Source organism: Gambusia affinis, linkage group LG13, assembly GCF_019740435.1.
Source record: "Gambusia affinis linkage group LG13, SWU_Gaff_1.0, whole genome shotgun sequence".
In the NCBI taxonomy this organism is placed as follows: Eukaryota; Metazoa; Chordata; class Actinopteri; order Cyprinodontiformes; family Poeciliidae; genus Gambusia; species Gambusia affinis.
Genome location: NC_057880.1, coordinates 16,708,742 through 16,733,280, shown reverse-complemented (window position 1 = coordinate 16,733,280; position 24,539 = coordinate 16,708,742). Strand labels below are relative to the sequence as shown.

General features: G+C 35.0%; 1 protein-coding gene across 8 annotated transcripts in view; it reads right to left on the bottom strand.

Moving 5' to 3' along the window:
- adgrb3 (adhesion G protein-coupled receptor B3) overlaps positions 1-24,539 on the bottom strand; it is a 175,426-nt gene that overhangs the window by 76,121 nt on the left and 74,766 nt on the right. For 6 of the 8 annotated variants that reach the window (XM_044137166.1, XM_044137168.1, XM_044137162.1 and 3 more), the window contains exons 3-5: positions 8,522-8,632; positions 5,981-6,142; positions 140-304 (exon numbers count right to left, since the gene is read on the bottom strand). In XM_044137166.1, coding sequence (XP_043993101.1) covers positions 140-304; positions 5,981-6,142; positions 8,522-8,632 — 438 coding nt within the window. The remainder of the gene's footprint in view (positions 1-139; positions 305-5,980; positions 6,143-8,521; positions 8,633-24,539) is intronic. The other 2 variants (XM_044137167.1, XM_044137169.1) reach the window with 2 other exon arrangements.

Below are 24,539 nucleotides of genomic sequence, written 5' to 3'. Positions count from 1 at the left end.
CTTAAGCTGTGTAATTCGGATAAACACATATTTTAAAAATAAGGACTTCAATTTTTGAAATCTTCTTATATCCATACCTTTAGAGAATATTGTTGCAATTGTAAGATAGTAATATATTTAGAGAGCAGACAGGTGATACCTGGGCACAGGGCTATGTTGCAAAGTTTAGTCTGGGTCTCAGGTCCATCACAGGCCCTGCCTCCATGCTGGGGAGGAGCACACATCCTAGTCCTAGTGCGGTGACCCCGGCCACATGTGAATGAGCACAGGCTCCATGGTGACCATTCCTCCCATACACCGTGTACTGCGGGCACAGAAAGGGCGTCAGGCCTAATCAATGTCTCCTTCTTTGTTACAGCATAAACAAACCACTCACACGTCACTGAGCCAGAAAGGAAATAAAATCAATCACAGTATTTGGCAACATGTTAGTGATACACGCAACACACAGTGCAGAGATTTGCAAAGTCTCCACCACAGATATCCACCTTCTCTGCTCTTTTGGGTATTTATTATTTCCAAAACCAGAGCAAATACTTCTTCACAACCAATTTCACTAAACACCTTAAAATATTGATTAGAAAAAGGAAGTAAATCTCACATAGATGGTTCTACACAGAACTCAGCCCATTTCCTTCAGCTTGAGGCTTGCTGGTTGAAAGGAAGTGTAATAGCAACCAGCCTGTGATGTAATGTGACCTGACAATGGTTGCAGGAATCTGTCCATACACCAAAATATATATTAAGGGGTACACACACAAGTCACAACTCGTAACTTGTTTCTAGACCTCTAAATAGTTTGTGAACGAAAGAGAAAAGGAAGCATATTTTATTGTGCAATAGCAACCGGTCATCAAAATGGAATTATTTGGAAATTTGGAATTTTCTGGGTTTTTTGACTCTAAGTAGTAGAATAGTAGGTCAAAAGTAACAGCTTAAAAAATTAAAAAGACATACCTATTTCTTTCTTTATTTGGATGAAAACACATAGTTTATTTAAAAACAGGATGTGGCATACTCTAATTCCCAGGGTATTTCTTTGCAGTCCAGCTAAATGTGTTATTAAAATGCATTGCTCAAAATAATAATAAACTGCATATCTATCTATCTATCTATCTATCTATCTATCTATCTATCTATCTATCTATCTATCTATCTATCTATCTATCTATCTATCTATCTATCTATCTATCTATCTATCTATCTATCTATCTATCTATCTATCTATCTATCTATCTATCTATCTATCTATCTATCTATCTATCTATCTATCTATCTATCTATCTATCTATCTATCTATCTATCTATCTATCTATCTATCTATCTATCTATCTATCTATCTATCTATCTATCTATCTATATACTGTATATCCAATATATTTTGTATTTTTCTGATATACTTTTTGTAATACATTTGTTTTTCAATTTGTACAAACAACATTGTTGTGAGCAATAGCCACTTAAAGATGAGATTGTGGTGTCTAGGTTTGCCTCTAGGCTTAGCCATATTTAACTGACAGAAGGTGAATTTTTACTGAGCTGCAGAGAATATTTGTCATTGGCTAAAAAGTTTTATTTTGGAGAGTAAAATGTGGAAATCTGAAAAGCATGCAGAAGAAGCACATCTCCCATTTCACCTGGTGCTTGCTGTAATAAAACTGACTTCTTCCAAATGTGAGATTAACCTCTTGTTAAATATTTGAAGTTACAGTTGAGTTTTTATTTGAACCAATACATGCATTCACTGATACAATTGAAAAACAGACAGAAAAAATAGCTTTTACAGATGCATGATGTTAATAAAAACATGTTTTAGCTAATTCAAAAATAATGATCTCTATTGACCTACACAATATTGTAGTAAGAATGGTAGGAATTGATCTACCAAGCTTTGCAAACAACATTTCCCTAAAAAAAAGCAACTTGAGGGTATAATTTATGAAAAATTGATGTAAATCCAGAGTCTCTGTTGACCTTTTTTCGTTTCTTCACTGCAAATAGGGCTTAAGAACTTAAAATCTGACATCTTTATCCACAGGGAGTGGATGATTCTTCCTCAGAAGGGTCACTATCCATGAAGCACAAATCTTGGGATCAGGTTCATGGTAGGAAGGTAAACCATCATCTGTCCCTGCCTCTAGGTGCTCCTTTGATGCTCTTAGCTAAGAGTACCCTTGTGGTTGAAGCATTTACTTTGAAAATTTAGGGTTCAAAGAGGCCATTCAACACAGCTAGCTGATGAAACAGGATTGAGTATTTTTGTCTTTTTTTTCTGAACGACAGCCATTATTACAGCCAAGAGCAATCACAATATGCTACAATAAGTAAATTATTTTTAAACCAGATTAAGATCAAAGGCAAAACATTTGCAAAAAAATAATGTTATATAGCTATATTGAACTAGACTATCTCGAATTCAATTGTACTTCAAAACTCCTCATTGAGATTCAACCTTGTTATCTTGGACTAGCTGCAACCAGAATGCAAAAGTTTAACATTTTTCTTGAAGGATCTATCCATCTTCATGTTTTTTTGTTGTTTTTTTTGCTTGTTTTCCTCCAGTAACTGCTGCAGTGCATGCTTTAAATTTCTTGATGCATATGATCAAGCTCAGATTGGGAACATAAAGAGAAAGGTTTTTGATTCATATGTTTGCTTAAACATTAAATATGATGCTTAAACATTAAATATGATGCTGGTGGCGAAATTAAAACTTGGAATATCAACCAAACATAATGTTTAATTGCATGTTGTAGAGACATTTAGTCACAAGTAACACATATAATAATAGCATTTCCAATAAAAAAGCCTATTCTTTGTCTGAAACAATATTTTACAGATGGAAATTATAAATTGAGTCCAAGTTTTGGGCCACAATCAGGAGACAAATGTAAACTGAAACTCATCATAACTAGATGTAAAAATTCATAGGCTCAAAGCCACCAAAACAGTTCACCATCATCATTACCATGATTAAAATTTTGTTCACAGTACTATGTTTTTTTCTGCTTATATATAATGTAGCACAGTGTAACTCTGGAGACTGATTTGGTGATCTGTGACTCTTCAGAAGGATGAGTTCACCACTGTTGCAAAAATAATACCTCCAACAAACATCTGGCAGTAGAAGGAATTTCCTGAGAAGATTGTGCTAAAACCAACTTGCTATTATTGACCTCCCATTTTGAGGTATAAGAGTGTCCACCACAGTCTTCTTTTGCTCACCCATCTTTAATATTAGAAGAATTTAATATCAGAAGAATCACTGCTTGTAATTTCTATGCATTTATTATCAAATATCTATTACTCGACTTTACTAAGGCAACCATTTGCACAGTCTAGAATCCGTGTGACCGTTTGATGGTGTTGAGTTTAAGCTGAGTGACACCTTCAAGTCCTTAAAGATTTTTTTTTCATATATCACAATGTGTGGTTGGCTTGGCACTTCCTCTATGCAAAAACAAAACAAAAAACTTTTCTGATTTAGTTTAGTTCAGTTGAGATTTTTGGCACCAAAGGACCACAAGCAGCCCCTTTTTGAGATAATATTGTTTAAAAAAGTAATGTTAGCTTATCTGTCGGTACAATAAACAGACTACTCAGATTACTAACTCCATAACATCCACTTTTTGGTCCCCTGGTATGATTTTATAGAGCGCAGCATCAGAAAAAAAAATTAAGATTTTGTTCAATAAGCACAATTATTTTGGAAATACTGGAAAATGAAACTGCACTTTAATGTGTTAACTTTTGAGGTTGCCCTTCCCTGTAAACATATGCTGTAAGCTTTAGCCAACATCCACTTTTAATTTACTCTAGATACTACATTTCCACCTTAATCTTTAAACTATCGTAAGCTAGTTCTGACTTAACTAATGAACTTACTCTCATTTCCATTTGACTGTTGAGGAAACATGTCTATGCTGTCTTATTATTATTTTGTGTCAAGAGGAAGCAAAACTCAAATTATTATTCATAATAAAACTATAGTTTATATAGAAATAGTTATTATTATATTTAATAATAAGTGAGGTAGTTTCTCCAAAAAATACTAACACAAGTTGCAAACATATTTTTTATGCAATGTGATAAATTTTTATATTTTTTTCTTCACTTTTTGTTTTCAGTGCCATGTCTCTATGAAACCAAATCGGTTTTGCTCATTTATCAAACCATCAGAAGTTTAGGCCTGTGCTTAACAAAAGACGTCATAATAAATAAAATTTGATAACAATTTATATGACTTTGGTAGCAAAAAAAAATAAATAAAAATGCTGTAAATTGATGATGTCATTTAATCAGAATCAAGCAACAATGTCACATTTGTCAACATGGCTAAATAAGTGCACCAATAAAACATCTTAACATTATTGTTTGTACTGTTTGCTTATCTTGCACATATCCTTTGGGGATGCATTTTTTCAGAATTCCTGAGCTGTTTTCCTTCTGCAACATAAAGTGAATGGAATTCAAAGGCAGAAAGGTGAGCACTGTCAGTTCAGCTTTAAAGGGGACTAAAGAATCAAAGGAGATATTTCATGAAGCAGAAATCTGTTTTGGCAGATGCTTTGTTTTGAGAACAGTCTCACAACTTTTGTGGAAGCCTTGGTTTCCTAATAGCATGTTTGATTTCACCCTGCAGTGCTCACCAGTAGTGTTGCTATTTTCACTGATTGTGCCAACAAGCCTTGTATTTGTCTTAGACTGGAAATATTTATATATTAATCTTGGCATAATACAGGTAGTTTAAAGAAAGACAATCTGTTATTCCTATGAGGTTTTAATTATACAAATGTTTTGTTTGGACTGACCCAGTACAGTGGTGTAACAAGGTTTACTACAACTGTACTAACTAATAACTGATTTTAGAAGACAGAATAAAAAAAAAAATAGGTTCTGATTTTATAATAGGTGAAAAAAATCTGTTTATCGCAACAGGAAACAGAATTATTAAACAGTTAAAATGGCAGAAATTACATATTAGCAAACTAAATAAAATAAAAAAAAGATTTGGTACACTAAGCTTTTGTTCAGTAAGTGTCTTGTCGCAAATATGTTTTAGAATCTTCTTTTTTCTTTTTTGTGTTAATGACAAATTGCTTAACATAGTGTGACAATCTTACATTATTCCAGTTTTGGACAAGGTTGGGGTCCGTTTCTCAGAGTTCACATTCAACAAAAGATCATTACCTGCTTGAAAGCCACCAAGTACTTACTTACACATGTCCCATCTGGTAAAAGAAGTATGGTTCATCAAAAATCTTTGAAGCTACAGTGCAGCTTACAGTGTTTTCTAATCATTTCAATTACTTTGGTGTTTGCAAAGTAGTCTCAGAAACACCGCATTTATCAGCTTTGTCAAACTAACCACGAGTGCAGAATTTAATTACTAAATCTACTTATTTTCCTGTGTAAATAATTCAAAAAATGGATAATGGTGGCAGGGGAGTTTGCATTCCTTTTAGATGAATACTAACAAGCATTAGCATGCTGCAATCACCAGTCAGAAAAGCTTCTTATTCTGATACCTGACTACCAGTGACTCATTTGCCATGCCATTATAAGTTTATGATGAAATGCCTTCCAGCTTGTTTGGAGAAACTCTGCCAAGCTATTTTTAAATGCACAGTTGACCTTCAAGGAAATGACGCTGACGACATCAGTATCTATGACTCCCCGAGCTCCATGCAGGTCCACATGTCATGAAGCCATTTTTTTATGCTGATGTATTGCTTTACAGTTATATGGAATGGGAAAACTAAAAAAAGTGGCAATGGAAAAAAACAAAAACAAAAAAACAATTACAAAAATATTTGGAAATAGGAAAGATTAGATTAGTTATAATAGCTCTAAATAATAACAGCACATTCTTAAATATAGACACATTCAAAGTTTTGTTAGAACAGAGCAACAAAATTCCTCCCATGTCAACAACAAAGAAGCAAAACATTAATAGTCAAGAATCTGCGGCTAACACTACCTGGACAAGGGGCAGTGTTATTGCAAACCCTTGATTCTCTTAAAGGGCCGCTGCAGTGTGTTCCGTATGGTGAGACACATGTTCTTGTTCGCACGTGCGACCCTTGACCACATGTTACAGAGCATGAGCTCCACTGGGACCACTCCTCTGCACCTGATTCACCTGTGTGGGAGAAGGGTGACACTAGTTAAATGCAGCAATACGGTCCTGCGCACGGCTTACGGAGTGTGGGTGGGGCAAGTTGGGCTGGGTTGAGTAAAGTTGGAAGGGGCCCACATGAGTCACGTTGGGATTAGAAAGGGGACTCTAAAGATTTACAGAAATGCTATTATACAGTCTGTGCCACCTTTATGTGATCTTTGATGAATACTGGAGCCTAATTCATCTGACTTCATATTTAATTAGCATGCAGCACATAAGTGTTTTTGCAACTGCGATTACAGAGAGTAGTTACATTAATTATGTTTGCAGTGTCGCAGAGCTGTGTAAATTAATCAGACTTCCACCATAAAGTAAAAGTGTGTATTTATGCAAAGATCACAGAGAAGGTATTACAGTAGACATCAGGGTTACATCTAACTTTTTACTTCATTTTTTTTTTTAAAGAAATGCATGCATTTTGGTAAAACTGAAAGCAAAACAAAAAAATTACAAGAGTGTGGTGACATGCAAGAAAGACAACATCTGCAAAAAAATAATAGAAAATGGAATTTAATGGTGTTAGTTCAGGAAAAAGGTGTTTTAGAGGTGGATTCCCTTACACTGCGGTGAACCATCTATGTTTGATAACACTGATGAAAGGCTATTGGTTTTGAAACTTGTTTTTATATGATGACCTTGTTATTGTTATCAAGGAAAGTTATAACTTTAGCAGTATTTTTTTTTTTTTTTTTTTTTTTTTAGCAGACATCGACCAACTTCAAGTTTGGGTTAGACCTTTTCTCAAATTAAGTTCAAATTGTGGTGCCAAAAGGTTTCTTTGAACTACAAAGAAAGGAGAATTCTGGTTCCACAGATCAAGTTTTTAAGACTATAATTCCACAGTTATGTAAATCTGTATGCAGACTTCAGATAAAATTACCACATATATTTCTTGATGGGTATGTAAGTAATATAGGAACCCCTATGGGGCCCTTTGTGATTAAAAAAGGCCTTGAATGAAGCCATGTAAATATAATGAAGCATTGAGATGAATTTCAAATTCCTGATAGTCTAAATGCAAAAGGAATCATTTAGTGAGAGTTGTGGAGACAAATTCATCAGAGTTGTCACCAAATAATTGATGTCTGATTATGTCAAACCCCCAGGTGAAGTATTAATTTTCTTCGAGGCTTAATGTTTGAGAGAAACAATTTAACACAGAGATGAACATTTTCTTTTAGTTGCAGCTCTGAATACATTTATGTCATTGTGAGTCATCAGACTGGATCAGATCAAAAAAAAAGAAGAAGAACAAAAAGACACGGTATGCTTTTAACTTGTTTCACGGGACAGAGATTCAGCCAAATAGGATCTTAATCCTGCCTTTAATTTTTGGAGATCATAAAATAGACTGAAAGGTGGATCAATTTGTTCAATGAGGCAGTATAGGGAGAGTAAATCGGGTGAGAATGAGAAACAGAAAAGCCCAGCAATGTGACTCAACAGGGGAACAGACACACCTGCGGCGAATGGAGAGGAGGAATGTTAATGACTGTGTATTAGTACAGGCATGTATGTGTTGGATGCACAGTGTTTTATAAATCAAAATGGCAATGAAAGGAAAGACGGTTGTCAAACAATGACAGAAATATAAATGGATCAACCCATGACAATTATAAAAACATTTCCCAAAATCAAAATAAGGAAAATAAAAATCTCAAAAACAGTTAGATATAAACCCACCCATGTCAGAACAAAAAGATTTTTCTAACTAAAACACAAAAGAACTGAAATCTGAAAACTAAACATTGTTGATTTAATTTCTGTCAGCCTTATTTTCTTTTTAATTAAAGTTAGAAAAGCAAAGGGTGACATGTCATAAGATGCATTAAATGAATTTAAATCCCTTCTGGCTTTAACAATGAATTTGATGCTACACTTGATAAAGCCAAAAAGCTTCAGTGATTCTCTAAGGGCAGCATCTATCAGTTCACTTTTAGAAAGTGTTTAATTTTTGCTTAAGGGTCTTTTTTTTTCAAATGACATTTAATTTATTGTGTCTAGGAGGAAATGATTAACCACATCACTTCCTTATTTCGATCTGCTGTTTAATTAATGTTCTTCAAAAAGTCTGTCTGAATAAGCCACTTGTCACCTCACTATATGACAATAAATGAAACACTCACAAAAAATTAGGCTCTAAATTCAAAGTAAATACCCATGAAGAGATGGGAAATTTATTGTCCTTAATTTTATATGTGGCGTTTGAGAATGGGAAGGAAAAAATTAAAATGCAAAACATTTCCACTTGAAAAGTGCAGTACAAGAGAGAGCATGCATGATGAAATAAATTAAGTTTAGTTAACAAAATAAAGTAAAGAAACATAACTATTTCATTACCAGTTTGTGCCATAAATTTAGCAGATTCAGCTTGCTCCTTCAGGGCCTTTGTGTCATGAACTGATCGTGGCCGCTGACTTTTTACTGTATGCTCTCCGATCATTCCATATTCTATGGGACAAAATAGAGGTTCATATGAAAGCTAGGCTTAAACATGATCTTCTTAAAGAACAAAAGCTTATTACATTCTGTTTTCAGGATATTTGAAGCAAACTGCAATACATGGCTAGAAACAAAGACCACACAAGTTTGTTTTTTTTTTCTTTTAGAAATCTTGTTTTGTTCTCTCTATGGCATAGAACAATGCAACAAAATTTTAAGGGTGAGTTGGAAGTATTAATTGAACTTGACAGCACAGCGAAGACATATAGAAAACATGCAAGTAATTTCACTCTGGTTTAGAAGAATCTAGCAACTTATTCAACCAGCTACAAACCCGCCCACCTTCCTTCCCTCCTGTACACCCATAAAAGAAAACAAAGATAAATGAAAGTAAAAATGTGTAAGCCATCAGAAAGCCACATAGGAAGGGGGTCATGGACATAGCATGCTATTGATCCACGGTTTCCTCAGTAAACTCACATTTTCATTCAATTCGTTTTGGTTGACCAAAGCCCAAAATATAACCGTATACAAATGTATTCTGAGCTGTATACATTACAGTGCATGTCCTCTTTGTTTCCCACAGAGGAACAAAGACACAATGAGAACAGTGCAATGACACTGAGAAAAGTGATGCTAGTAATAATGTGTTTGGAATTTGCATCAGCTGTTTGAAGTAAATCCGAGACAGCAATCAATACTTAAATAGCTTATGCAAATTATTTGTTACTTCAAGTTTTGATTTAAAACTAGCATTACTTCTGGCAGTGTGGGCCGAATGGGATGATTTTGTCGTTTGCTGTTTGGCAATACATGTGATGCATTAACAACAGATTCACACATAACTTATGTTAGTACATCAGACAGTACAATGCATCAGCCAGTGATATGGATGTTTAAAGTCTTGACTCTTGTTTAAAGGGCTGGTGCAGAATTTTTGAAGTGAGATTTTGTCAATGAAAATAAGTGATGCATATCTTACCTGCAGTAGTTAGTTCTCTTGGCCCAATAAGGTACCAAGAGCAAAACAGACTTAAAGTGGTTTATGTGCAAGTCAGTTTATTATTGATTTACAAAGGAAATGATAATTATTTACACAGTGAATGGAGGCAGAAGCAGTGCAAGGCCAATTATTTTTCAGAGTGTAACCCACATTAAGAATGAAACCAAAAGTTTTTGTTCAGAGAAACTGATTGATAGAGTTGTATGAAGCGTAAAAATGTATAAAGTTAGCATACACTTAAATCACTATTGTCTGTTTGCTTTTTACAACATTTAAACATCAAAATATTTAGTTCATAACTTTGCTCTGTTCTCAGTACACACAGGAAAACCTTGGTGGAGCACTGCCTCTAAAATCCTCTTCTATAAATATCCATTAGCTTAGTCATAAATAATCTCCTGCTCCAAATGTATTGGTGGTTTTAACATAACTAAAATTGAACTTATATGAACTGCTTTGACAATTTTTAACAGGAGTTAATATGATAGAAGTTTGTCTTGGTCTTGGTCCCTTCTTGGACTGGCTATTATTTAAAGCTATTATGGATTTATACTAAATAATAATGCCGAGAGAGTTGTCCACTGCAGGCAAGATTTGAACTGGCTTCATGGTTTTCATCAGAAACTCTCTTCAAAATATGAAACTGCCTCAGATCCCTGCATTCCCCAACTTTCAGACAGTTAACATCTTCTGACTTCAATGTCCACAAGGTATAAAATGGACAATCAGTCGTCTCATATGATCTATTCATTATTTTTTCAAAATGTTTTAATAAACTATGTGGTCACAACCAGAAGACCAGACAATAATCTGATTGTGTTAAATGGTTCCATAATTGGAATGGGGGGAGAGGGGGTGTGATCCAAAGTCTAGCTTAAGTTAAAAGACACCACTTCTCTGGAGTAGCACCAAAAAAGCTGTGTTTGTGTTTGCGCATGGAATGAGAATATTACAAGGGTATAATGAACGGAGGAAAAACCCGCCAGGTAGAAACACCAAGGCTTTTTTGATGCAGATAACGATCTTCAGCACTATAAGCTCATAAAGTACCCAGCTTCAAAGGCATGTTCACAAGGTCTTTGAATATGAGTTGATTGTGTCCAAATCTGTTTTGCTGAAATTAAGCTGAAAGCCTCTGTGTGAACTCGTGTGCCCTAAAAGAGAAATGTGCATCTGCACTGATGGCTGGAAAAAACAGTAGGCGGTTGAACTAATAGCCAGATGTGTCAGTGGAGTTAACCACTACAGACATGTATCGCTCCATCAGTACTTTCTGTAGTACTTGGTGGTGTCATTAATTTTCTGCCTATTTTCTGTCTTTAGCAAAACAAAAAAAAAACATCATCTTGAATTCTTCCATATTATAAGTAAATTAAACAAGTGATGTACTTCTTCAATTAATTTCCCCAAATAAAGATAAATGTATGATTCAATTTTAATTATTTTAATTTGTTTAGGTGTGACAATGCTCTCAATTCATCTTTGCCTCAAATTGACCACTGTTGTTACAGGTTAACAGTTTATTTTTGGGAAGGTCAATGCCAAAGCATCATAGATGAGTGTAAAACAAAAAAGTTAAATGGTTAATTTTTTTAACCTAACTCAAAGGTTAGGTTAAGAGTAACCCTTGCAGGATTCACTGACAATAAAAAAAACAAAAAACATCAGCCTTACTAACCTTCCTTATCTAATGCTAATTACAAACAAGAGTGAATATAGCTGAGTAGGGAATCTGTTGATGAATTCAAAGCTTTTTTTTCTTTTTTTCTACACATCTTCATCATCAACCAATGACTTCAGTGTATTTTCACTGGATTTTACATGGGAAACCAACATAACATAGTTATAACTGTAGAGAAAAGGGAGAATAACATACCATAATAATAATTTGTATTCAACCTCCTTTACTACAGTACCTCAAAATAAGATGTAGCGCAACCAGTTTCCTCTAGAAGTCAGCAAATAAGACTGAGAACACCTGTGTCTATCTGATCTCGGTATAAATACAGTTGTTCTGTTAAAGTAACTTTCATTAAAATTATTTTTTATATATATTTGATTGAGCTCTCACTATGTGCTGACAGTAGAATATGAGACAGATAATAAGTAAAAAAAAAGTATCTCCCCTGCTTCCTCCCTGTAGTCCATCTGCCATCTGAAGTAATACACTGCTCCCGGTGAGAAGCAACCAATCAGTACCAGAAGAAAACTGTTACCGCTGTTAAGCTCATGTACACACTGCTCACACACTTCCCTTGTTTAGCGTGTAGCGTTGTTTAAGCTCAATGTTGCCGGTGTGCTGGAGCGGTGGCAATGACTGAGAAACAGAAAAACTAGGCTGGTGAAAACCAGCCCCTTGTCCTAAGCTATTTTCTTCATACGGAGAGTCTGAACTCTCTGCTATCAAGAAACAATTGCTGGACTCTGTGGAAGTTTTACATTTTACCCAATGTTTGCCCGTAACTTGGGGAGTTCCAAATTACAAAGCTTACCAGAAATTGCCTGCACTGTAAACAACCATCCTTCACCGCAAAGAGAGAAGTGCCAACCCTAACGAGGCAGCTGTTAATGTTAATTCAGTATTTGGAATGTTAAATTAGGTTGAAAGGCCCTCTTGTTCAAATTCCCAGGCTAAGTTCACGGTTTTCTCAAAACTCCCGGCCTCTGAAATATATTTACCTAAGAATATTATTGTACAAAACAAATCACAAAGAGCAAGAAAAACACCAGACAATTTGGAGATAAAGTTGTGGAAAACATTTAAAGCAGGGCTATTTTAGAAAAAACACTATACAAAACTTAAAAAAGTCAAGGAGCAAGAAAAAAAGTGTTGAGCGAAAAGGAAGAAGACATTCTGGTCAGATAACAATAAAACTGAACTTTCTGGCAAAGCAAATCAAATAGGACTCCACATAACCCTTAAAATACAACCACAATAGAGCAACATGGTGGAGGTGTTACTATGCTGTAGTTTCAGATTTGGGTGCAAAATATTTTCAACATGTAGATGTTCTTTATCTCTGGCAATTATGTGCTAGTTTGATTTTGGTCTTTCGCATAAAAAAAAAAAATCAAAAAGGGAAATGCTGAAGGGGTTACTTTTGCAAGGCACTATAGAAACATTTTATTATATTTACCAAGTAACAGTTTTTCAGGAAGTGGCTGTTGCACTTTGAAATGTTTGTTATCAATACTTGCTTCAGAATAGTTTTAATAATTTTTTCCATGATTATCTACCTCTGCCAGTCATTTATCAACTCTATTACTAACATGACATTATGCTTACAGTCAATTCCATGTGATTTAATTCATCTCCTAACAGAGCACAATGAGCAACACAAGAAAGGCAGCCAGCAAATTGTCATCCATTGTAAACTTTGCAAGCTATTTAGATTTCAAACAGTAATTACCCGTCACACTCTCTATGATTCAAAGGTTCTGACATTTGAGCAATTATAACTACAGCAGATTGATCAGGAGAATAACAAAAAACCTTACACTATCTACAATCTGTTAATGCAGTGCACGATACGTCTCAACTTTAACTCTTTTAGACTGAATATACTTTTCCGTGAAACCAAGATGGTTTTTGAAAGAAACAAGGTGTCAAAAGACAAAAGAAGAAAAGCACTGATAAATATGGTTTAATTGAACTGCTTAGATGGTAGCTAGGCCTGTGGCCATGTGACGGTAAACATGAGAGATGAACGAGAATTTTAATAACCAGAGGGGTGAGCTGTTGTCATTTGTCAAAGCAACAAGGCAACAAGGCATTACAAGGCAGAAAGCACAGGTGATGCATATACCGTGTCATTACTAAGGAACATTTTCACCGTTCTTGGCCAGTATTCAAAACTTATGAACGATGTACTTGTAAAGAAATTAACTTTAAGATTTATGAGGTGTCTGTCATTCAGTCAAAACTAAACAGAATACTTATTATCGATATCCATCAGCCTTAGCACTTCAGCAACAAAGGAGAGACAATAACATTCAGACAAATCCATCACATAGAGCTTTCTTTCCTTTTGTGCAGTGAAAAAAAAATGATGTATTTACTTTGTTTTGCTTGCACTTTACCTCATAGCCATGAATCATTATATCAAAGACAGAAGTCTCAGAGCTACAATGGTGTCCCTGAAAAAGTGCGTCATTAAGCAAATTGGGGGAAAGAGGGATTGCTCATCAATGCTCATTTACCAAGAATTTTTGGCATACATTTGCTTAAAATAGTAGGACCATTTGCATATGCAGCAAGTATCTTTTCTTCCATTGTAAGCTCACGAACATAAAATTAAGGTCATGGCAAATTATGGCACAATTCATCTTTATTTGTTGGTTTATGCATAATCAAGGAACATTCTGCATTAAAAGACATATGTTCTTAGAGTTTGCATAAAATGTGTGCATCAGTTTATCAAATATGGAGTCGGTGACATATAGTACTCTGGGAAGAATATGATCTAGATATCACTTGCAAACATTTTAAACAGCAGAAAATTGTTCAAGGAGTTCGTTACTTGCAAGATGTTGGTAAAGTCTTTCAAAAACTAGGACTAAAACTCTCAACACTCATCAAACTGTAACCACTGACATCAGCTATTTTCCTCATATAATGAGCAATTTTTACATGAAATTAAAGAGATCAGGGGTAGTTGGAGAGCATAGTCCTTCACCAAGTTCAATATCCTAAACCTCAACATTGCTGTTTTAATTTGAAAAGTTTGAAAAGGTTTGCTCAAGGTTTTGATAAATGTGGCAGGAACAAGGACAAAGTTACCATCGTTTAGCTCAAAGATGCTGCAGCAACCATAATGTCAGAGTCACTTGAATGAGTTAAGTAGAATGAAATGTGATATAATATTTAATTGGACTTTTAAATCTAATAAAACTTTGAGCATATATATAACATGTTGCAATACTTGGCATTGACTACTATACCAGACTGAGCATTGTATTGGCAAATGCACCGTGATTATTTAAACATCATTATCGTATTTGATAACAGCTTTTTTTTCTCTCTCTCTGTAGCTGTTAGCAACCTACATCTCAATATGTTTAACAAATAAATTAGAAATTTTAAGGAAAATGTTAACAAGGTAGGACATATTCAGGGTAGTATGGCCTTTGAGTTAATTTGCTTTAGATACAGCTAGCAAGTCAAAAGGAGAGAAAACTAACTTTTCCCTCCAATCAGATTCACAAGCTGGTCTTCAGTAGTACGCCTGTTAGCAAAGCTCAAAATCACATTCTGAAACAGAAACAGCATGGCAGGTGTGGAGCATTGGAAACAATATATAAAAATAAAAATCTTTGGCTAAAACATAAAAAAAGCATGTCTGTTCAGATTACTGGCTACCAATGCCCGGCAACAACCCGGTTACTGCTGGGCTGCAAACACAGCAGATGATCTTGTTATAACAGAATGATAACAGGGCTCAGAATTTGAGGCAATAGTGTTACATTTGCTGTAGGCTCACACGAGCCATCATCATATTGTCAGGAGTTTTTATACATGAATGTAACTGGACAGGATGATTCTTCATCTGAAAAATAGCTTGTTGACTGTAATTCCCTTTTAGATTCATTCCTTTACCAACACAGTTCACTGGAGCTTTTAGCTAATTAGGAAATATACATAAAGCTATCTCTGGCCTTGATATAGCTAATGTCTTGCTAATAAAAACACTCACTATGTTCAAACAGAGTGAACATTTCTAGGGTCTGTGGCTGCGGCCCTCATTGAAGCTTTGATCCGCTATGTGCCGCAAACTTTTAGCTGAGGTTGACAGCGGCCACACCAGGTGCAGAGAATCCAGACGTAGACATTTTATATCCAGGTTCTACTTCACCTTGTGGACACGTTCCATGTGTAATTTTATTGAAAGGCAGTAAAAGCCAGCCCCATGTCCAATGACTGATGTGTCTAACCTTGCATGAAATGAGCCTTTATTCAGAAGCCACGACGAGTAGCTTCTATCTGGGGCACTTCGGTTACTGCCTTCCCATGCATTCCTGACTGACTGACTGACTGGCACAAATGCAGGTTTTAATGAGAGGCACTTGATTGCTACTGCACTTTGAAACGGTAAAGTCCCTGGAAATAGAGAGAACGCTGCACACAGACGGCAAAGGAGAAAACCTCCTTAACCTGTGATTGTCTGTGATCCATTACTCATCTCTTGCTAAGCTACTAGGGCTGAAAAAAGTGTTTTTGTTTGAAGTCACATGTTGGTATTGGGTGCTGAAAGTATATTTAAGGACACATTTATTGAATTAAAAGCATAGGGAGATAGTTTTATTTATTTATTTACGCCGAACAATGTTGAACAATTAAAATACCCATAGCAGTAAGATTAAGCTAGCCATCTGTCAGTCTAAAATTTTGAGCAAAAATACCACAACTTTAACCCTTTAAGCACAAAAATAAAGTATAAGTTTTCTCCCTTTACAAATTTCTTCAGTTTTTGCTTTTGTGTCAAACTTAAATGCTACATATTCTATTTTTTAATACAAAAATATTAAGTAAATAGAAGAAGCATTTTAAACTGATGATTTCAGTTACTAAGGAAATTGCTATCGGTTTTAACCACAGTTTTTGATTACAAGCAAAATCTGTAGTGCAGATATATCCAATCAAGAAATTACTTCAATGGAACATGTCAGACAATGTGAAATAGGCTAGGAGATTTTAAAATAAAACACATCTTGTTCTGATCTAATGCAATGCAAACGACGCTCACATTGGTCAGTCTAGAAAGGATTACAAAGCTTCTAAATCTCTTGAACTCCAAAAAAACTACAGTGAGGGACATTAAACATAAAAAAGCAAAAGAATTGTGGGCAACTTTCACCATAGTGACTGCAAAGTCAAAATTAGCTCTAGCACAAATTTTGCTGCAAACAACCTTGCTGCAAACAACAGTAACTGAAAAAGAACAACATCTAAAGCAGTGCAGGGCCGACAACAATAAGCAAAAGACAAAAATAGGCAAAAATAGGATTGCATCCACAGGAGAGTTCTGAGGAAAAAATGTCTGCTCACTAAAATAAATGTAGAAATGTAATAAAAACACATTCCAGTGTAAAGCGACTACGAAAGGGAATGCGTAAAATATGCATTATATAAAAAACATTGAATACACATTTATTCAAAGTGCAGATTCTGATTCTGTGTTTTATTTATTTTATGGTTGTCAGCCACAAAATAGCACATCAATGTCATTTTGATGCTAAGTTAAAACAAAAAAAAACAACAACTATTTTTGGATTAAAAAATGCTTCAAATATGATAATGAAAGACAAAGTGATTATGATGTGATGAATACCCATCATATTCTGGCACATGAGTATACTTTCACTTCCAGGCTCAGCATTAAATGACCATCCAATCATATGAAGTTCATCTTGGTGTCCTCAACATATGTCCTTTTTGCCACTACCCCATCTAGCTAGGACCACATGCTTGAGCCAACGTAAAAGGAAAAAAAAAAAAAAAAAAAAAAAAAAAAAACTCAATTAGTCTCTCATTAAGAAAATGAGGGGGTTGCTCGGAATCAGATACAAATTACGAATTGTCCTCTGAGACGTACAATTATCCATCATATTCCTTCTGCCATCTGTTTGCTTCCTGTTGACTCTCCTAATGACTGAGATTGAAGCCAAATTAGAATTCTGTGCAACTGCCACTGCACCTCATTGAAAAGTCATGTGAACTTGCTCAAAAATGGAGGATATGTGCTGGGATAAACAACCAGCATGCAATCTGTTCTATGCAGAGAGAATATGCTTTGTACAACTAATGCACATTCAAATGAGTGGCTATGGAAGATTGCTATGATAATTTACAGCACAATCTAAAATCACAAGGTTATTGAGCAGTACCTCACACAGCAACCTAGATGGAGCTCTGACGTTATCAAAGCACTGCATCAAGAAGCCCTGTTGCTGGGTGCCGTGAGCAGATATTTTCTTCTCTTTTTCCCCTCGCACTTTGGCAAGCAGTTTGTTTTTCAATCATTTCAACACAACCAAACATGTATATTGCTGTGAAAAGTCAAACAACTGAGGTACAGATTCCAGTCTAAGCAGCTGATTTAATCATGCTGCCACAATAAACATCCAGGGGGGGAAAAAAAAAACAGCAACCACAAAAGTGTGGCAGGGTATCAAATGCTTGCTTGAATGTAAATCTTAATTAGCTATAGACACAACAGAGAGGAAAAAAATCAATTAAGAAATCTAAGAAACTGTCAACAGCCCAATATGGAATACTATGCAAGTCATCTTTTAAGCTACAAGAGGCTTTTAGAAATGCAACTGCCTATGCAGGTTGGCTAAGCTTATCGTAGTTCCAGGACTTTAGCTTCTAACTTGCAGAATTACCAGCCTTTTAGAAAGACGACGCTGCTGAACCACCCGTGACTAAAAGTAGGGCTGCTGCAGGGCCACAACTGAAAGGACTTACTGTGCACTGACAGAAACAAAGATGGAAGCGGATTACTAATGAAACCATTTCAGAGAGAAGTCAAGTTATATGAATAGTGCAGAAACAATTCTTTGGACAGCGCTGAAATACTGAGATGTTCCAAAATCTAGGACACTACCATGAAGCACTTGATGGAATATTCCTTTGTAAAATGTATCGAAGTTGCTTCAAATATGTACTCTGTCAGCAGCATTTGGGAAAAAAATAAAAATTCCCTTAATTGGCTCTCAGGATATAGATTTCCACAGTTCTGCTATACAGGACACTGAAAGAAATTATGGCAGGCACTCTTGGCAACAGTATAGAAAAACAGAACCTGAGCAAATAACCTGATAGTCACATGTACTGCCAAGTCAACGCCACCATGCCAAGCAATGCATCTGTCAAGTGAGAATTCTGACACATTTTTTAACACCTTTATAACTGCGGCCAATATCCAAAGAGCATAACTGTCCTTTTCTGAGCTATTTTGTCTGGCGGACCAGACAGTGACCTTCCGTTTAATAGAGTTACGCTTTAACATCCATGGAAATCCCCTACTAATAAGTGGAAAATTACACACCTAAGAAATTAAGTGAGCAAAAGCACAATATGGACCCTGTAACCTAGGAGACAAATGTGGTTGAATGATCATATTTTGTGGTAAGATAAATCATTACCTACAGCCCTTAATGAGACTTTCATAATTTATGCTGTCAGCTTTTCTACAGCACCAATCACGTCTGATCTTTTCACAGCAGCGAAACCCACTGCCTCAGACTGCCACCCTGCATCTATCAGCACAGGGAACATTGTGTCATGTGCAAGTTAGTCATGAGGAAGATGCCTGCAACATGCCCTGTCGTGGCTCATTGGCTGAGCTCATGTTAAACCAAATACGCTCTCCAAAATAATTACAAGGACACTGACACGATCCCGCAACATCCACAGACAAGTCAGCGTAGCAATAGTGCAGTTGGATTGGACTTTAATGGATTTTGATGCCTAGTCTTGGAGCATGAGGACAATCAGAGTTGTTGCAAGCTGTCATAGCCATGCAAGGATGCACTGCAGCATAATTTGTTTTTTGTATTTCTTTATGATCTGCGCATGTATATTTTTTAGGCACCATTAATTAAATTAAATTAATGTCCTTCCTGAACAGTTAATATTTGAGTCCTGCTTGAGCTGCTTGAGTTTATCGAATAAATTAAAACTTGCCCAGTGTTGCAAGTGAATATATTTTCTTAGAAATCGATTGCTCCTAATAACCAGTTGATAATTCTATGCAGAAAAAAGAGGTCAACTCCAATGACCTCTGAATGATTTTCATTCCAACAAAAACTGGCTGGTCTTTATGATTTTTATAGTCTTTATATAAATTGTAGAACACAGTGGAAAAGGGAAACCTGAAAGCAGAGGAAAGAAAACTCCTCTGGGATTATGTGCCAGAACAACGAGAGCATTTACTTTTAGAGACAAGTGACATTGCCACCTGATGACCTCTAGAAACATTACTAACCTCTTTAAACATTTGTAATATGCTTCCTTTCTTATTGTCAGATGTACAATTAGAGTGATTCTAAAACAAATATAAGGTTCATTGACATTAGTTTTCATGTGAAAATAAAGATTCAAAGATTTAGAAATAAAATACTTTTGAAGTTGAGTTTTACCTTACTAAACGGAATAGTAAGGAAGACAGAAGAAACGAAGATTTCTGCTGCATTTATTTTGAAAATGGCTAAAACAAACAAGAGTAATAAATGATGCCTTCTCGCATATTTCCTTTGAGTTACTTTCTCCTTGACCAAACTGCAAACAGTTTTATGGTGGGTGGACAACAGCCAAAAGCACTTTATCTTTTTTTTTTCTTTTTAAATCATGCAGGCAAGCACCCACATCTACCTTAGCATTAAATGAATGAAAAAAAAAAAAATCACTTGTTGGATTGACTGATTATAAAAGGTTATTGTACATTGTTTTGTTTTTTGTTTGTTTTTTTTGTTTTTTTGCTTTTAAATTCTTGCTATGTAACAATATTGGTTAAATTTGATTAAAAATCTGAGTAAATATCTGTGAATGTACAAGAAAATAAAATTTCCCATGGCTCTAAGTCAAACTGCCATGCAAACATATACTACAAAGAGAAAGCTGAATTTATTAATTATGTCTTAAACTGTTGACAGTTATATATATATATATATATATATATGACATATATATATATATATATATATATATATATATATATATATATATATATATTTGATATATATATATATATATATATATATATATATATATATATATATATAAGCTTTAAAATTAGCTGTCACCTGGACTTGGACAATTTTAAATATGACTGACTGTGACCAATGTTTGGCCACAACATTGGTCACTGACTGTTTGGTCACAGTCAGAGACTTTTTGTTTGAAAATCCATACTTAAGCACTACAACATTACAACACTCATCAGAGTAAAAGTTCTTAGTGAGTAAAAAAAGGCTCAGTATTTGATATTTCCAGAGTCATTGAAGTGTACAAAAATTAAAGGAAGGAAACACAATGTGCAAGACACTTCTAGAAGAGAAACTGTAACAAGAGAATTAAAAACTGAACTTCTTAAAAAAATAAATAAATAACGAGTGCAGTTTCATTACCAATCCTGTCTAACACATGCTAGATTAGAAAATGTTGGGATTTTCTTAGAAATTTTAGTTTAAGTAATGGTCTACATTCTCCACAGGAAACACAGGCTTCTGTTTACAGCACTGAGTTTTAGTTGCTAATATAAGTTGGCAAAGAGTTTAAAATATCCACATTGTTATCTTTGTTTTCAAAAAATTGTAAAATAAAATTAGGTGGTTGATTGTTCTCTTGCTATTTTCTACTTTCTCAGATCCACCCAAAAATGGCATGACCCCCTTCAAATGGGGTTTAATGGGTGGAGTGAGATATAGGACTAAGAATCTAAGTCCACTCTGTCAAACCAACAGAAACTGAGTAACAAGCTTTTTCAGCAGGGTAAGAGAAGGACTCAGGAAATTCTGAAAAACCTGTCAGAAAATGATAGATGCATTTTGAACAAATTTGGCTTAAAGGAAATATAAAGAAAAATCAATCTTGGATCATAACCCGCCACTGTGTCGTCACACAGAAGGTTAAAAACGGTATGAGATAATCTGATGAAGTGAGTCTTTCACACGAAATAATACAATGTTCCTAAATCCAACAAATAGTCCCTGTGGCATTGCCCAGCCTGGATCAAATCGCACTTTAGATGAAGTGTGAAATGACTTATCACTGACAGCTCCTTGTTATAAGCGGCGGCAAAGGCAGCCAAGAGTGACATTAGTATTGGAAATTAATTGTTTCTTAATGTGCATGTCTTCATCGTCCACCACCACACAGCTATGCACCATTACTGTGGTCAATTAGCCATTCAGCATCCTACCGTTGGCCAATGTATGGAATTGATTACCACACCACAAGCTTTCCCTGCAGCCCAACATGTCTGGAATATTAAGTGTTATGTAAAAAAAAAGTGGACTTAATCAGCTTTAACATAAACAGGAGTATTTAATTGCTTTGGTTCCATGGGCTACTAACCACTGTGGATAAAAACACGACTGCAGCGCTGCTCCACATCTGCGATGTTACATACAAAACAACTTTTAGATCATAAATTAAAAATAATTAGTGTGTAAAACAATAACAGTCCCCACTCCTATTGTTAAAGTTACCCTCTTCTTCCTGGGATGTAGAAGCCCGTTTAGCTTCGGAGCCTTTTCTGGCCACATTGACATTAAGGATGACTGAAGAGTATTATCTGTGAACACAATGGTGGCTGTCTATCTAGGTCTGCTCTGCAGAGCACTGAAAAAGGCAGCTGGTGACACACTCACAGCAAGGAAACGTGAAGTTCTAAAGGCCAACAACACCAAAGGTTCCATAACCATCCTGACCTACTGACAGCAAGTCTGCATTATTATCGATACATCTTACTGATATGTAGTCAATGCATTTAAGTAGCCTGCCTCTTAGTCAGACTGTGGTGATGGTGAGGATGGAGGGGAGTGCTGATTTAAGACATGTCTTTCTACAAGTCACTGATGGAACCAGGGGAGGCTATTAATTTGCAGGAAATAATGCATCTGTAATGGCTATGGCAAGTATATAATGTTCCTCAGTTTATCTAAGTCTCGCCTGCATGAGTTTAATAAAATAACTCACCATGTTAGAATTAATCACAAGGCTTGCAACACCACAAAATTCTGAAAAGTAGGGATGTTGAATAAATGTGTCTGTATACAAGCAGTAAAAAAAAAAAAAAAAAAAAAAAATCAATAGTTATTATTTTCAAATGTTGCACCAGAGCATAAAACATTTCTCTTAATGTGGAAGCAATCATACGTGGCTTCTGCTGCGCACACATCAAACGAAGCATGATCTGTTAGTTAGCATGAGTAACAAACCAATTTTTCTTCCACTTCTGTGAAGGCAGCTTTAATGAGCTTCTCAGTGCCCAAAATGTTACCACATGCATATGTTTTTTAGTTCTAATCAGCATAAGAAAAAAGGACTGAGCTCATATACTGTAGGCTTGTTACCATGTCTTAGATAAATCAAAAGGTTTTGGACATTGTTTTATGCACATGAAGTTAACTTTTTCGACTAGAAAAGGTTTTAGGTCATCAAACGGGAGTGGCACCTTGAATTGCTAACTTACAACTCATTATGAGATATTAGAGCACTGATAAATGCATCGTATCTTTTCTTCTCTTGATTCTAATTTATGCGACAATGAATAGACCCATAAATCAGGTGCACTAATTGAATTTCCACAGACATAAGATCATATTAAAGTAGAGGTCATTTATATGGAAATCCAGTTTGACTGCAATTGCAGTCAAACTGCTAGTTTATTTATTTTTTCTAGAAAAAAAATTTAATTTCTAGAAAATCAACAATTTCTATGTCATTGATCTTTTTCTGCTACATTATTTTTCATCTTATTATTCACATTTGCTCTTCTATTTTAGGTCATTTCAGTGGGACAGGTTTATCAGCAGCCAGCAGGAGGGAGATGAGTCTGTGCAAGATACTCCTGTTTCATAAAATTTAGCAAAAACTTTACAGCATCTAGATCAAATAAATGTTTACTCCATCACTGCTCTACTTTTTCTGTCTTCAATAAATATATACCAGAAAAGCAGACATAAAATATTTATCTGCTGTGTAATCATATTTATCTAATTCTTACATTAAAACACTGATCTGTAATGCTAATATTAAGTTAGGATTAAAACTTTTAAGAGTTGAAAATAATTATACTTTAAAAGGTTAATACCATTTATAATTTAACTTTGACTATACAACCAAATATGCTCTCAGCTATTTTGTTGGCTGCTTCTTTTTTTTCTTAGCATGAAGTGGGATGAATATGAATATTAATTAGTAACTGTAAAACGTGTTTTACATTTTTCTAAAACAGCTTAATTTTTTTTCTTATGTTTTTTCTTGAATATTTCTTTATGCTAGTCTTTTTTAATTATGTATTTTAAAGCTGCTGTAGTGGGTAATTTGACATGCCAATAGAAGAAAATCAAATTCCACATTTTTTTCTCTCTTTTAATTCACAACAGATGTATTCTCAAGGCACCTTACAGGAAACACATTATATGCTATTTTCAATTACATAAAATCAAGTCTGAATCAAATTCAGTTCTCAAAACTCCTGAGTTTAATGATCTGGGGATTAAAACTCAATTTTACAAATCACAATGCTTGAGTGTCACCACACATTAATTATTAAATGGTTTAGAATCTGTCTGTTGGAGCCACTACTAACATTAATCGTGCCGAAGTGAGTGAATTTAGTTCACAACAGACAGAGCAGAGGGTCTGTATAAAACAGCATGAGATTCAGAGATGTCATTAAAAGAGTCGTTGTTGCGGCATTCCAGTAGCACTTACATCAAATTTGTCCAAGTCTAAAGTATGTGTGGCATAGTCATATTCAAAATGATACAATATTATTAAAAATATTATTTTTCATAATTTTGATAACTGAGCTACACTATGTGAAATACATTATGTGGAGTACATAGACAGACTGATGTATGCAAGCCTTTATTTATGTTAATTATAATGATTACAGCTAATGAAAATATGATTTTTTTGTGAGAATATTGCATAATCCATTCATTAAAAACGTTTTTAAAACTGAACTGTGCATGTTTATTGCCTACTTAATGGTTGTTAGGTATGAAAGGTACCTACTTTGAAACCAACATAGGTTCATCCCGACATATTAAGATGTTCTCAACTATCCAAGTCCGCATTGAGTCCCCCACTAGTATGCACCGACCTCAGCAGAGTGAAGTATGCCTGAGAATGTGGGAGCCCTAAGGCTTTCCTTTCACCGTCCATGTGTTGGTAAA